Source organism: Arachis duranensis, chromosome 3 (genome assembly GCF_000817695.3).
Source record: "Arachis duranensis cultivar V14167 chromosome 3, aradu.V14167.gnm2.J7QH, whole genome shotgun sequence".
NCBI classification, from domain to species: domain Eukaryota; kingdom Viridiplantae; phylum Streptophyta; class Magnoliopsida; order Fabales; family Fabaceae; genus Arachis; species Arachis duranensis.
Genome location: NC_029774.3, coordinates 7,152,633 through 7,168,754, shown reverse-complemented (window position 1 = coordinate 7,168,754; position 16,122 = coordinate 7,152,633). Strand labels below are relative to the sequence as shown.

The 16,122-nt window shown below is 33.5% G+C and overlaps 2 protein-coding genes and 1 non-coding gene across 4 annotated transcripts; all 3 read left to right on the top strand.

The window, feature by feature from the left end:
• Positions 1-561: 561 nt before the first annotated feature.
• Positions 562-4,202, top strand: LOC107477245 (uncharacterized). Of its 2 annotated transcripts, none has more exons than XM_016097226.3 (5): positions 562-1,048; positions 2,403-2,699; positions 2,994-3,221; positions 3,333-3,461; positions 3,639-4,202. In XM_016097226.3, the coding sequence occupies exons 1-5, from the start codon at positions 797-799 to the stop codon at positions 3,858-3,860; spliced, it is 1,128 nt and encodes a 375-aa protein (XP_015952712.1). In that variant the 5' UTR covers positions 562-796; the 3' UTR covers positions 3,861-4,202. The 2 variants fall into 2 exon arrangements, with proteins under 2 accessions (XP_015952712.1, XP_020993194.1); XM_021137535.2 differs by lacking the exon at positions 562-1,048 and adding an exon at positions 2,032-2,193.
• A 928-nt stretch (positions 4,203-5,130) lies between these two features.
• Positions 5,131-5,258, top strand: LOC127745958 (U6atac minor spliceosomal RNA). The gene has a single exon (XR_008007582.1). It is a non-coding gene; the product is annotated as a U6atac minor spliceosomal RNA (small nuclear RNA).
• A 1,957-nt stretch (positions 5,259-7,215) lies between these two features.
• LOC127745428 (uncharacterized) lies at positions 7,216-8,988 on the top strand. The gene is made up of 3 exons (XM_052258118.1): positions 7,216-7,517; positions 7,719-7,964; positions 8,100-8,988. The coding sequence occupies exons 1-3, from the start codon at positions 7,216-7,218 to the stop codon at positions 8,986-8,988; spliced, it is 1,437 nt and encodes a 478-aa protein (XP_052114078.1).
• Positions 8,989-16,122: the final 7,134 nt, after the last annotated feature.

Below are 16,122 nucleotides of genomic sequence, written 5' to 3'. Positions count from 1 at the left end.
ATTATCCCTATTTGATATGGCTGAAATTTTATAAAATCAGTTAAAATTTTTTAATAATAATTTTCTAATTCTTAATATTTATTTTAAAAAATTAACTTTTATTTAATCAACTTAATAAATCAATAAAGTAAAATAATAAATAATTAAATACTTATTACTTTAACTAATATTAGTTAACACCAAACATACCACTAATTAGATAGTGGATTACCTATTATTAGGCCTTATATGCTTCTTTCATTTTGACCTAAGTGTCTGCTACTACGTGCTCTTACGTATTATATGTGTATAGAATAATTACTTTATTTTTGTGGTATAATATTATTATCGAGATGAATAAAATTTATTATTTTTAATTAGTATTTAATTAATTTTATATATAAAAAAATTAATTTTAAATTTTAATAATAAAAAAATATTAATCTAAAATATTAATTTTTTATTATGTCTCTAACATTATGTATTTGTTTTACCATTTTGTTAGAAATGAAATTGATGATTATCATCATAAATAAAAAAAGGAAGCACAAGCATGAGGCTTCGAGAAGAGAATCCTTAATTGAAACTTGAGATTTGATAGTTGACAGCCACTAGGCACACACATGTATATATAGATATATAGATAGATACAAACACAAAAGAAAACTAAAAAGTGTGTATGTGATCTCATAGAGAATCCTCAACTCTCTCCCTCACACAAACACACTTTAATTAGATAGTTGGAGTCACGAGAGGAGGAAGCTAAGGAAATTAAAAGGGAGAAAAGAAAAGAAAAGAAAAGTGAGTCACAGGAATCATGGAGAGAAGAGTGAATAACGGTTCATCAGCAAAGAATGGACAGGTTCTAGACGGTTCCAATATAATGGAGTTGGTTGGGAACGAGGCAGTGTTCAGCAACTTCGTGGACCATAAGTTTCAGGAGCTGGATAGAGACAGAGATGGCAAGCTTTCTGTGAAGGAACTTCAACCTGCTGTTGCTGATATTGGTGCTGCTCTTGGTCTCCCTGCTCAGGGTTCTAACCCTGATTCTGACCACATCTATTCTGAGGTAGGTGTGGTTATTTTTATGTGAAATTATGAGGTAGGTGTGGTTATTTTTATGTGAAATTATTAGTTAAGACGGTTAAATAATTTATTATATAATTATTTTTAACTATTAATTTTGCATGAAATAACCGCAGAGGATTGACATATTTTCTTAACATGAATAAGATTTAGATATCACTAGTGTGAAAAATAAGTTACTACTAATAAGGAGGTCCTTAGTGAAAAGGACTGAGGGCAAGAAAATAAAGGTGCATGTCAAACCGACTAAAGAAGATAAGGTGTTTATGTATGTTGACTTTTTTTGTTTTCTATCTTCAAGTTTTAATTTGCTCGTAGCATTTTATTCTTCTCAATTCTGATGTTTTTCAATATGATGTCATTATCTTTATCAGGTTTAATTCTGTTCCAATGTCTGTTGTTTTTTGTTTATTAATTGAATGTTATCGTTCCTTTCTTTATTTTTGTTGTGGCAATACAAGAAGTATAATAAAGCCATTTCTGCATCTTCTATATGGCAATCTACATAATCTCTGTGATTAATGCATCAGATGTTGATGGAGAACCATACTCTTTATTTTTTTATTTTTTCAATTATGTGGTTTGTTTATATATCATGTATATTGTTTTTATACTTGTGATCCTTTTTGAGACATCACATAAGATTTTCTTTCACCAAGAATTGACTTCTTGCTGGTCCCAAAAACAATATTATTAAAATAGTTATTATTATTATTATTATATATGAATGAATAAGATAACTTGGTCGGTTCTGTGGGACTCTCTTTTGGTTGCAAAGTTGCAATTGATTTCTTTTCTTTGTTACTTCACTTTTTTGTGCCTATCTTCTTATCAACATATATAAGGAAGAATCTGGTTAAGGAACATGCTGGAACTAAAAATATTAGTGTGTCAAAGTGTTGATTATTTGTGCTGTTTAAACTTCAAAATCATACCTCAAAACTAATTAACTACTATGCTTATAATGAAAATGCTAGAAAGTTTGGAGTTATTAGACTTTCAGAGTTTGTAGTAACAAAAAGTCAACATATGCTTGGAAAGTTTTGCTCCTAGCTGCATTTTGAAGGCAATGTCATATTCTGGGGACAAAAAAAGTTGCTCTTTTTTTGTGGCATGCTTTTAGAAAAAGTAAAATTTCTCACCTAACAAATATAACTATATGTGCTAAAGGCAGAAAAACAATAAATATATAAAGCATAAGATACATTAGTCACAACATATAGCAATATGATTCTAAGGATATTATTGTGACGTGTAAAAGCAATGTACCATATGAATCAGGATTAATGCATATGAGATGTTTGTTTTAATGCTCCAATGGGGTTTTTGTTTCATAGGTGTTGAATGAGTTCACACATGGCAAGCAAGAAAAAGTGAGCAAGAGTGAGTTCAAGGAGGTTCTGTCAGACATTCTGTTGGGTATGGCTGCTGGTTTGAAGAGAGATCCAATTGTGATTCTACGCATTGATGGTGAAGATCTTCTTGAGTTTCTTAATGGCCCAAGTTATGAAGCTGAAATGGCATCCATATTCTCTCAGATTGGTTCCCCTCAAAAATCACTTCGTCACCATATAGTTGAAGCTTTTTCTAAACTCACTGTTGATCAAGGAATTCCTCCTGCTTCAGATTCTTGGGTAATCATCAAATACCAACCTTTGTTACAAACTTTGTTTGCCTTGATCAAGTACATGACCCTATATTCTGATGCCGTTTGATTTGTGTAGTCTAAGTTCTTATTTGTTTGTCTGTTAATTATTGACTTCTTAGAAATGAAAATTTTACACACTTATGCTGAGTTCATTTTGTACTTACTGTCCACTGTATTCTGATATCGTTTGATTCATGTAGTCGAAGTCGGTTAATTGTTGACTTACACAGAGTAATGCCAAGTTCATTTTGTACTTATTGGTTTATGTTAATGTGTTTAGGTGTTTAGCAACATTGTGGAACCTGTACTGTTATCTCAAGGTGGACCTGATTGGGATAAGCCTCTTGCTTCTGAAAATCAAGAGACATTTTTGGAGGGGTTTAAGAAAGTTGCATTATGTGTAGCTGAACGGCTTAAGGAGCAACCTGTCATTGTTGCTCATAGCGAAAACACCTTTGATGGATCTGGTGTTAAGAGACTACTATCCAACAAGTTTGAATTTGACAAGGTTAATTCATTTCTTTATAGATTAGGATCATATTATATATTATATATACTAATTATCTTACTTTTGTTAAAATATTGCATTGAGTTGACCAATCTATAATTGGATATGCAGACTTTGAATTCAGTTGTAGAGAATTTGCCTAAAGATAAGAATGGAAAAATTTCAAAGGAGTATCTACGGCTAGCACTAGATGGAGTGTCTCCATCTGCTGGATTACCACCATTTGGTGCAATTGAAGAGGTATGATCCCAAATAATTTATCGAGGTTGCTTTATATTCCTTCTGATTTATAACAACTGTTAGTTCGGACCATGATTTATCCGAATTGACAGGTATTTTAAATCAGAGGGAGTAATATTTTGATGTTTCAGAAGTGGGTAGGTGAACTTTGTGATGGTTTGATTGTTATATATGCAGATGGATAAGGTTATTGGAGAAGTGTTCAAGATGATGAATGCAGATGATGCGAAGATGGTTAAAGAAGATGAATTCAAGAAACTGTTAACTGAAATACTAGGAAGTATTATGTTGCAGCTTGAGGGAAATCCCATATCAGTTTCTTCCAACTCTGTAGTGCATGAGCCTCTTGGTTCTTCTTCTTCACTTCTCAAGCCATCAACTACTGAAACAGCAGCATAACCTTCTCCCAAGTATATATATATATATATGACACTTAAAAATTAATAATAATCATATCATAATAATATATAACATATGGAAACTATTAATTAGTAGCATGACTTGTCAAGTTTGTATGTATGCTGTGGGGATATTTATGAATGTGGAAATTTAGAAAATGCTATGGAGATGGAAGAGTTATTACTTATTAGTCATCAATCACTTCCTGGTTTATTTGGGCATGTTGGCTGTTTTATCATGGCATAAAAAAAGAAAAATGAAAATTGCATTTTATTCTGATGTATTTTATTTCATGATATACTAATAAGGTTTTTAATATTTAGTAAAAAAATATTTGTACAACTTATTTTTCTCTATTCATGATCTATTTAATAGAATGATAAGTACACAGCAAATAAAAAAAATGTATGTGTCATTATATTGTTTTTTTTAGTCAAAATATAGTGATAAGAAGATTATACGAAAATATAAGACTTCATAGTAATATGCTACACAACAAATTTTTAAAATATTAAACATTTGTCTCCTGTTTTATTCTAATCTCGTGCAAGTAGTGTTGAATATCCTTTGGTATGTTCATAGAGAATATATATAATACAGAAAGAAACCAAACTAATGGATTGAACTTGGCATTAGTTATTTACTATACAATAATAATAATAATAATAATATCTTATGTACTGAGTTGAAACAAAATCTAATAGATTAAACTAACAATAAGTAAAATGATTCAAATTCAATAGATAAGTACATTATAAAGGTCCAATTTGCTTAAAATAACAAATAACTTCTATTTGCTTGTAGTAGTTTGAACAAATAACCTCCTTAGAGTCTTAGACAATTGATTCCAACTTTTTACACAATGTTCTTATTATTATTATTATTATTATTACTATTATTATTTATTTTGTTATACAAATACACTCATACACTCAGTCAAATACACTAATCTAGGCATCTAGCTATCAGTGCTAGGATTCGAACACCTTTGTCACTATATCACATGCCTCAACTACTTATTATGTTTATGTGTAATCTCTTAACAATTTTCCTCATTTCCTAGAGACACTCCTCCTATATTTTCAATATAGTCGTCTTTGGAAAATTAATAGACAACCCATAATATGTTCTGCATGACAAGATATGTGAAACCCAAAAATCTCAATGTCCATTCCACAATAACCCACCTTTTAGCAAAACTGGGTCCAAACATTTTGTTGGGCTAAGTCCAATAACTGCAAAGTCCGGTTGTCCAACAAAAGATATAGACGTGTTCGTGAAAAGGAGAGATGGTTGGCATCTCCCCTGACAGGGACGGGAACAGCCTTTGGGTTTTCCTGTTATATACACTTGGTTAAGGCTTACCATCTGTATAGATGGATCTAATCCAATTTTTTTAAAAAAAAACAGCCGTTAGCTCTCAACCGTTTGCACCTATTTTCTCCGTACAAATGAACTTCCATCTTCAACCAGCGTCATAAACACGACCGACGACCCTGGTGGAACAGTCCAAGAGGATCAATCAGCCCTGGAGGAGCAAGACCTATTACAGAGGAATATTAAAAAAATCAAAACAAAAAGAGAAGGATTTACGGGAGACCAAATCCTTGTGCCAAGAGACGATGAATGGATGCATGAACAACATGGTCAAAAAGGAACACAATGAAAAGGGAGATCTTTCGCTCAAACAGTAAGAGAGGGCCCAAGAGAGGAATTTCTGGAGGAAGACACAGTGGAGAAGGATGTAGAAGATGAAGAAATAGTCAAAGAAACTAATGAAAATGCATACAATCAGAAGACAGATGTCAGAGTAGAAAAAATTGAAAATGGACTTTTCAATATTGTCATCGATGAAGCCACTGAAAGAAGATTATGGAAGCCTTGGTGGAATATTCTCATAGTAAAATTGTTAGGAAAGAAAGTGGGGTATGCTGCAATGAAACGAAGACTAGAAGCTATGTGGAGTAAAAAAAGGGGCATTGAAGTGATTGACTTGGGAGAAGAGTACTATCTTGTTAAGCTGTATGCAAGTGAGGACTTCGACCATGCACTACTAGAGGGACCTTGGAAGATCTATGATCATTATCTTACTGTGAGATTATGGGAGCCTAACTTTAACCCTCAACTAGCAACAATTGACAAAGTGATGGCATCGACAAGGCTACCTGGACTTCTGATTGAACTATATGATAGAAGCATTTTAAGACAAATTGAAAACCTTGTTGGAAGGACGGTAAAGGTAGATAACAACACAGCTAAATTGTGTAGGAAAAAATTTGCTAGACTCTGAGTAGAAGTGGATTTGACAAAGTCCCTTCTAGGAAGATATCTTATCAATGGGAGAGAATACAGAGTGGAATATGAAAGCATCTATCAAATATGCTTCAACTGCGGGAAGGTGGATCATGAAAAAAAAATTTGTCCAAATAAAAAGGAATTAACCAATGAAAATGGGGCTCAAAGCAATACTAACAAGGGAGCAAGCAATGAAATGCCTGGAGAAATAAATCAAGAAAATCGCCAAGGAGAAGGAAACAAAAAAAAAGGAGGATACCGCAAAGGAGAAGCAAATTGCAACAGATGCACATGATATGTTTGGGGAATGGATGGTGGTCCAAAAGTCCAAAAGGAGAAAGAAGATCCTAAAGGATGGTGTTAACAAAAATGAAGCAGAGACAAGTAAAGTAAAGGGACAAGAAATAGAATTAAACAATAGATCAAGATTCACTGTTCTACAAATAGAGGAAACATCATATGAAGAACTAGAGCAACAAAAGGAAAAACACAGCAACAACAACAAAGAAAAGGAGATCATTGGTCAAAGTAGAGGCAAAGAAAAAGCAAAAAATAATTCATCTAAAGGAGCAAGAACCATAACAGCAAATAAGAAAGGAAAAAAGGTGGTGGCAGACAACACAAAATCGAACCAAAATCAGAGCATACCGGCACCAACAGAACTAAAAGCAAAGATCCTAACAAAAAGCACCAAAGATACAACAACCATAGAAGAACCTCAACAGATCATACAATGGAAGGGAGAATACCATTATGAGAAAAATTGGATGGTAGAAGAAAATACAGCTCTTACCACCATGGAGGAATGCATTGAATCCTCAATTCAAGACCCACACAATAAGGGCAGACCACGTGACTTTATGCCAAGTGAAATGGAGACAGAGGGGGGAGGAATGGACCCTGTACAGAAGCTTGTGGAAGGAATAGACTTCACGACACCACAAATTAGTGTCATAAACGACACTGATATGAATATGGACTAAGTTTTTTTTTTCTCGGTTCTGATTGGCTAAATTGCTTAATTTTGGTTGTTGGTTTCTTTGCTTTTCTTTTTTGTTTAATGAATTGCTTAATTTGGAATGTCAGGGAAGCAGCAAGTAATGCTTTTAGGAGAACTTTCAAGGACATGTATAGGCATCATAGGCCAGACTTAGTTGTTCTGCTTGAGACTAAGTGCAGTGGAAATACTGTTACTACAGTTATACAACAACTTGACTTAAAGTATCACATCGTAGAAGAAGCACAAGAATTTGCAGGAGGCATATGGGTCTGCTGGAATAGGGATGACCTTTATATCAATGCTATAGAGAACCATAACCAATATATACATGTCAAAGTTCAAGAGCCCAATGTCAGAAAATGGTATTTTACAGCCGTCTATGCCAGCCCTCATAGTCAGATAAGGAGAAATCTTTGGATGAAGCTTAGGAATATTGCAAACTCAATGGAAGGGGATTGACTCATAGCAGGAGACTTCAATGAAATAAAGGACACTGCCGAAAAAAAAGGAGGGGCAGCAACGGACAGAAGTGCCTGTAATTCATTTGCCAATTGGATTAATAGTTGTGGACTTATTGATCTAGGTTTCATGGGATCTAGATACACTTGGCGAGGACCCAAGTGGGAGGGGCTGGATAGAGTTTTCAAGAAGCTCGACAGAGCTCTATCTAACTCATCCTGGAGAACTAGATTTGATGAAGCCAAAGTTGAGATCCTCGCTAGAACTAATTTGGATCACCACCCTCTTCTTATTAAGATGGCCAACGACCCCAATAGTAGGAGAGATAGACCGTTCAGATTTGAGGCTATGTAGGCATCTCACCCAGATTTCAAGCAATGCTTGGAAGACAGCTGGGTAAACAATAATCCACTCTTGAACACTCTTGAAAATTTGAGAAACGATCTGACTGAGTGGAATAAGAATTGCTTTGGAAATATTTTTAGAATAAAGAGAAGAATCTTAAACCGGATTGCGGGAATTCAAAGAAGTGCGAATTATGGAAGGAATCCTTATCTTGATGATCTTGAACAGAAACTCAATAAGGATTTGAACGAGATTTTAGACAAAGCGAAAACTTTTTGGCTCCAAAAATCTAGAGAAAAATGGATTGTGGAGGGAGATAAGAATACTAAGTTCTACCATACTAAAACCATTATTAGAAGGGGAAAGAACAAAATCCTAAAGCTTAAAGACAGCAACGGAAGATGGATCAAAGAAGAGGAAGACCTAAGAAATCATGTCATTAATCATTTCAAAGATTTCTACCAAGAAGAGGTAATGATTGTTCCCTTTAATCTATTACAACTTTCTCTCCCTAACTTTAGTCTTTTTGAATGCAGGAATCTGAGCAGAATTCCAGATGAGGCGGAGATCAGAAAAGCGCTTTTCAGCATAGGATCGCTAAAAGCCCCAGGAAGTGATGGTTTTCCAGCGTTGTTATACAAGAATAATTGGGACTTAATGAAGGGAAAGGTTTGCGACTTTATCACTATGTGTTGGAAGGAGCCAGATCTCATCAAACATGCCAGCATAACCCTGATTGCACTCATTCCAAAGTTGAACAGTCCTGATACTATTAACCATTTCAGACCTATTGCCCTATGTAATGTGAGCTACAAGATCATAACGAATAGAATCAAGCCCCTCTTAAATGACCGGATTTCAGTCCATCAATCAAGCTTCATCCTAGGAAGGAAGATACAAGACAACATCCTTATAGCTAAGGAAATTATGCATTCTACGAGAAGGATGAAAGGAAAAAAGCAATTCATGGCCATCAAAGTTGACTTTGAGAAGGCTTATGACAGGCTTAATTGGAATTTCATCAAGTAAAGACTCAACGAATTTAAAATGCCGGAGAAGATGACTGATATTCTCATGCAAAGTGTTACCACGGTTACTTACAATGTCCTTTGGAATGGAAGTAGAACAACAGAGTTTTGTGTTAAAAGAGGAATTAGGCAAGGGGATCCTATTTCTCCCTATCTTTTTGTGATCTGCATGGACAAGCTATCACATCTCATAGAAGAACATGTCCAGCAAGGGGAATGGAATCCGATAAGGGTGGGAAGACAAGGGCCTAAGATCTCTCATCTAATGTTCGCAGACAATTTACTTTTATTTGCAGAAGCTACCCAAGAACAAATGCACAAGATCAACTACATCATAGAGATTTTTTGCAAAGCGTCAGGCTTAAAGATTAACAATAGCAAAACCTCTATAGTATTTTTCAAGGGAACAACAACTACCACTAGGAGGGAAATTGGAAGCATTGTTGGCTTTAGAGAAGAAAGAGAGCTTGGCAAACATCTAGGAGCTATTGTTATGAAAAAAGAGCAAAAAAGAGAAGTTCAAGGATGTCATGGAAAGAGTTAGCAACAAACTCAAGGGGTGGAAGTGTAAATGCCTTTCTTTAGCGGGGCAAATAACTTTAGCACAGTCTGTGCTTAGTCCAACGCTATACTACCAAATGCAACACGAGAGAGTTCCGAAGGGCATTTGCAACAGTGTTGAGAAAATGCAACGCAGCTTTATTTGGGGTGATGTTTTGGAGCATAGAAGAATGCACCTCATTAACTGGAAAACCCTTTGCCTTCCTAAGCATGAAGGTGGGTTAGGATTCAGAAAGTTGTCAGTTATGAATGACTCGTTTCTCCTCAAAATTCTCTGGTACATTAAGGAGAGAACAGACCTCTTATGGGTTAAAGTACTGCTGCACAAATATTGCAAAGGAAGACATATAGATGATTGTATACAGGCTAGAAAGGGGGATTCTGATTTGTGGAAGGAACTCTTAAAATTGGGCCCAACCATTTGAGCGAACACAATACAACATATTGGTAATGGACTGATAACAAATTTTTGGAATGATAATTGGGTGGAAGGGGAAGGAGTGTTGCGCCAGTTAGCTCTGGAGCCAGATATAGATATTAATAGCCTTGTTTGGGAGTGGACAGATAATAGAGGAGGATGAAACATGGTTAAACTCATAAGAAACCTCCCGGAGAGCACTGTTCAGAAAATCACAACCATGCTACCTCCTTCTCAGGACAGAGAAGATGATAAAGGAAGCTGGAAACACACTTTAGATGGTGATTTTTCAGTGGCATCAACATATAAGGCGCTGAACAATTGGACTAAGCCAACCAGAAATCTGTGGATGCATCTGTGGGATTGGAAGGGTCCCCAAAGAGTAAAAACCTTTTTCTGGGTTGCAATGCATGGAAAGACGCTAACAAACTAGAGGAGGGCGAGAATTTTTGGAGAGACTGCAACCATTGTCAAGAAACTCCGGAGGAGCTGATTCATGTCTTGAGGAATTGCCCAAAGGCCTCTACAATTTGGGTAAACCTTTTTAATACTAGTGAAATCCCTAGATTTTTTTTGCTTAATTGTAGGGAATGGGTGGAGAAAAATTTAAAGAATCAATTCGGGCAAGTCCAAGGAATGGAATGGAAAGACATATTCATCACTACGTGTTGGTGATTATGGTATTGGAGAAATAGGAAAATTCATGACGATAATTACAAAAGACCAAACAAGCTACATATAGAGATCATCAAACAAGTAGCAGAGTTCAAACAAGTAATGGAGAAAGTTTACCTGAAGGGGCAGTCAAATAAGTGGAGAGAGGCACACATTCGGTGGGAACCACCTCCGATGGGTTGGGCAAAAATTAACACCGATGGGACTCAACAAAGACTCAACGGCAGGGCGGGATGTGGCAGTCTCATTCGAAATGATGAAAAGAAGTGGGTGGTGGGGTTCACTTACAACATTGGGTGCGGAACAGCTTTCAAGGCAGAACTATGGGGGATCGTCCAAGGCCTGAACCTAGCCTGGGAGTTGGGGGTTGAAGCAAGTGATTTTGGAGAGTGACTCTAGTGCTGTCATTAACCTGGTAAATGGAGAGAAATGTCATGAGAAACATCCCAACTCTCTAGTAAGAAAAATTTCTGAGATGAAAAGAAGAAACTGAAGAAACCTTTTTGTACATACATATAGAGAAGGTAATAGAAGTGCTGATTGCCTAGCAAAAATGAATATACAGTTGGAGGAGGGTTTTTTGTTTTAGAATAATTCTCCTGTAGATTTAGTTTCTATCATTTTAGAAGATGTTAAAGGGGCTACCTTACCTCGTCTTATTTGTAATTAATTTTCTCTTCTTTGAACTTTAATCCTGTACAGCTTGTGGTTTTGATACTAATCATCATCAACATCATTAATTGCACATCCTCTTAATAAAATGTGTTTCAATTTTGGATCGATGACACGCTTTAATTTAGCAAAATGAAACCAATTATTAAATCGGTGTATTGTGCAATGATATATGTTAATGCACATATTATACTAACAACACCCTTTATACATGCACTAATTTATGTTAGTATACAATGTATTGGTTCAATTATTGGTTTCATTATACTAAAATGTGAGATAGATCCAATTTTAAAATAAAAGTATTCACTAGAAAAATCTGTAATTGGTGATGTTGACAATAAAAGACTAGAATCCAAGTCATTAGTTACATTGCTAGTGGAACTTTCATGCACATTCTTTGTGCTGTTTATTAACATCACCTTAGGATTTGACAAAAAAAAAAAAAGAATTACCAATAGTGTGTACTGTGATTGTGATTGTGATTGCTGAGATATTGGCATTGGTTGTGTTTGTGTCTATATCAGTTAGGCTCCGTTTGGTTAGTGGGTGGAAATACATAAGACATAGACATAAAGACATAAAATGACATAGACACAGTAGGACATAAAAGTCTTAAACTTGTTTGGTATCTAAGTACAGGACCCTGCATTCAAATTACAATTTTAATAAAATGACACTAATAACCCTATCATCATTATCACATCTCTATCTCTATCACCATCACCATTATCATGTTAACTCAGATTATCACCATTAATAATTTTTAATGCAATTACAAATTCAATTCAACAAATCAACAAACTAACACAGAATCACTCTAACAACAAGATTAATCAAAATTTAAATAAAAAATAAATAAAAAGAACAGAGAACTCTCCCCCCAATTATCTTCTTCTCATCTCGCATGCAAAAAGCACGATCTAATTACAGTCACAAACAAAAAATTGAAATTGAAATTAAAAACAGACAATTATTCTCATCACAAAAAAAAACCCTCAAAGAACTGGAAAGAAAAAAACAGCAAAATAGATGACCATATGGTAGAAGAGAGGCAACGGCGTGAAAGAGAGACGGAGGTAGATCTGGAAAGAGAGGTGCGAGTTTGATTTGGAAATGCCTCAATATCAAACATGGGAGGAAGCCTCGACAACGACACTGAGGCAGAGAACAGAGAAGACAACCATGGCGGAGGCGGCGTGACAAAGGAACGCGACAGTGGTTGCGACAACGTATGAAGGAAGAGATAACAGTAGTGGCGACGGTGATGGCGGCGAAGAAGTGGAATGGAGAGAGACTGTGGTTGAATGAAGAAAGAGTAGGAGAAGAAGATGAGAGTATATGATAGAAGGAGGTGAATCAGAAAAAGAGAAAAAAGAAGATGAGAGGATAAGGGAAAAAGGATAAAATTGGAATTAAAGAAAAAAAGAAGGGATAAGATTAGAAAAGTTTGTGTCTTATAATTTGTGTCTTAGTGTCTTAGGTTAAAGGAGAGACACTAAAAACATGTATTTTATGTGCTTCTGTGTGTCACCGTGTCCATCAAAAATTTATGTCTAATAAACCAAACGGTGGACATGTACCACCGTGTCCATCTCTTGATGGACATGTATGACAAAACAAACACTACCTTATTGCCTTACTGGACAACCAAATTATGCAGGTGTTGGACTGAACAGCAAAGTATTTGGACCCAAATTTACTAAAAGGTGGGTTATTGGAGAAATTTAAAAAATTACTAAAATAACCAATACATTATTATCGTTTTGAGACCAAATTCAAAGCCTAATTTTTTTTATGAACCAAATAGACTTAGTCCTTTGTAACCTCCATCATAAGTTTAGTTGACCTAAGTCATATTAGTTTAGGGTTTACATTTTATTTTATTATATATTTTAAAAAGTAAAGTGTTACTACAATTTATGCTAAAGAATCCAAGAATCTCAATGAGTCCATTCAATGTAAAGTTCTGTCTTACTATAAGAAATCAGAACAAGCTAAGTATGACTTCTTTTGTGACAAATATGTAATCGTAGAAAAATAATCACCCTTTTTTTTGTTTTACGACTTTTAGTAGTGATAGTTAAATAGCACCATAATATTATAATGGGCAGTTGACATATAGTCAATATAGTTTTAGAAATTAAAATTAAAAAATATCACGTCAACTAATTTTAATTTGATTAAGTAATATGATTAGTGTCCATTTTTGTTTTTTTGTTTTTGTTTTTTCATTCTATATATCTATTAGCTCAAAAAATGTTGAAGAAGGAATAATTGGATAACAAGTGATGAAATTGTATGTTTTGTTTTTTGATTTGCAGTCAGAAAGAGTCAAGTTCTTCTGCATCACCCTTATTGGACAATGGCACAATGGTGTACCAAGGCTTCGGTAAGGGTTAGACAGAAACTGAGAGACGGAGACTTAGTATCGTGTTTGTTAGTTTAAAGACTAGTACTAAAATTTCTGTTTCTGTCTCTAAAATTTCAGTATTTCAGTACCTCCAAAAGTAGGGACACAGGGGACTGAAATTTTTAGAGATGGAGACTGAAACTTTAATAATATTTTATACCTAAAATACTTTCATTTCAATTAATTAATTCCAATTTTACCTTTGTACAAATTAAATTAGAGTTTCATTCTTGTTTCAATTCCTGTCTCCCATTTTGCACCAAACATAATACTGAGATTTATTTCAATCCCTGTCTCTTAGTCTCTGTCTTTCAGTCTCGGTCTTTCCGTCTCTGTCTCTCCACCAAACGCTTTAGATCTCATGGGCCACGTGCATCTATGTGTTCATCTAACTACACAGGATTCTACGTTCTTTGCTTATGCTTCCTAATTTTATTAGTTGATTGAGTACCTTTGTTTCATCAATTTAATCCATGTGGTTTTGTGCTTCCTAAAGTTATATTGTAATGACCAAATGATATTTCAATATTCTTCAAAGATTAAGATGTGGCAAACCAAAGAAAGCTGTTTTCATGAGCACAATAGAAGTTTAGTGTTTGGTTTTAACGAATGTGACAATGAATTAAATAGAAACTCTTCTTATGCAAAAATTTAGACAAGGTCATTAAGATTAATTATGTTAGCTATTAATACATATTATATAACTAGCAATGTTTCAACGCAACACTTATATATAGTTACTATAAGATTGAAATCTGTTTTATTTAATAATCAAAGTCAATCATGAAGGATTACTTCACCAACTTACTTCAATCAACAATGGTGGGAGGATGCGTCGCAGCCATGCCTTTACAGAAGATTTCAACCTCTGTCTTTTGGGGTTATTTCGCCTTCATGGCTATTGAAAGTTTGCCTGAAACCAGTTAAGGAGTATGTGCAGGCAAACTTTTATAATTTATACTTAAATATTAGACATTGACAACCCCTATTTTCTAAAAAAAATGCTTCAATAATTCATACTTAAATAATAGATACTCACAACTCTCATCTCGTCTCAAAAAAATACTTTAATAATTTATACTTAAATAATAGACACTAACAACTCTATCTCTCCCCTCTCCTCTTAAATAATAGACACTGACAACCCCTATCTCTCTCTACTCCCACAAAAAAATCTTCAATTTTTTATATGTAAAACTAGGAACCTAGGACGTCATATATATGGTAAAAACAAGCACAATAATGTGAACGACGAATTGATAACACACGCGTGATAATAATAATAATAATAATAATAAACGGGCCACCTGTTTAGCTTGCGGACTAATTCATTTAACCCGTCATTTTTTCAGATTAATCGAGCTCAATCTATTTAGCCCAAAATTTAAACGGATTAATTATAGAGGCAAAACTCGCCCATTTAAATGAGTAAACAGACTGGCCCGATGAATTTAGCCCATTTTAATGGTCTTACTATTAAATTGGGTTCCTACAATTGATTGGTCACTACCTACATATATATTTGATGTTTTATACCCACCAAAATGAAGAGTCTTTTAAAATGAAGAGAATTGTAAAGTGACAAAAATAAAAAATTAATCACCATTAAATTAAAGGACTGTTAGAAAGATTTAATTATTAAAAAGAACCTTTAATACTAAAATTATTAAGAAAGATCAAATCTTTTTATAATATTTAAGAAGAAAAACCAAATCTTTTTATAAAGAGAAAAATATATTTTTAATTATTTTTTATTTATTTTTTATAATCTTTATATTAATAAATTTTATTTCTCTTAAAATTTTAATAATTTTTATTAATTATTTATTTATTTTTATTTTTTTAATTTTTGTTATTTTTACCCAACGAGAAAAAAAAGATAAAAGTTCAGAAAAGTAAAAATAAATAAATAAATAAATAATAAAAATTATTAAAATTTTAGAAAAAACTAAAAATTGTTAATATAAAAACTATAAAAAATAAATAAAAAATAATTAGAGATATGTTTATCTCTTTATAAAAAGATTTGGTTGTTGTTAATAATTTTAATATTAAAGATCTTTTTAATAATTAAATCTCTCTTTTAGAGTATTTTTTTCTAAATTAATTAACTAATTAATCCCAAATGAATATTCATACATATTTATATAGTCTTAAGAATCATGCAACATATATTAAAGATTATAAAAAATAAATAAAAAATAGTTAAAGATATATTTATCTCTTTATAAATATATTTGGTTATTTTTTTAAATATTATAAAAAAATTTGATCCTTTTTAAGAATTTCGGTATTAAAAATCTTTTTTAATAATTAAATCTTTTTAACGGTCTTTTAGAATAAATCTTCCTAATTTTTATCATGTGTGAGTCTCAATATCTTTATTTAAGAATGAT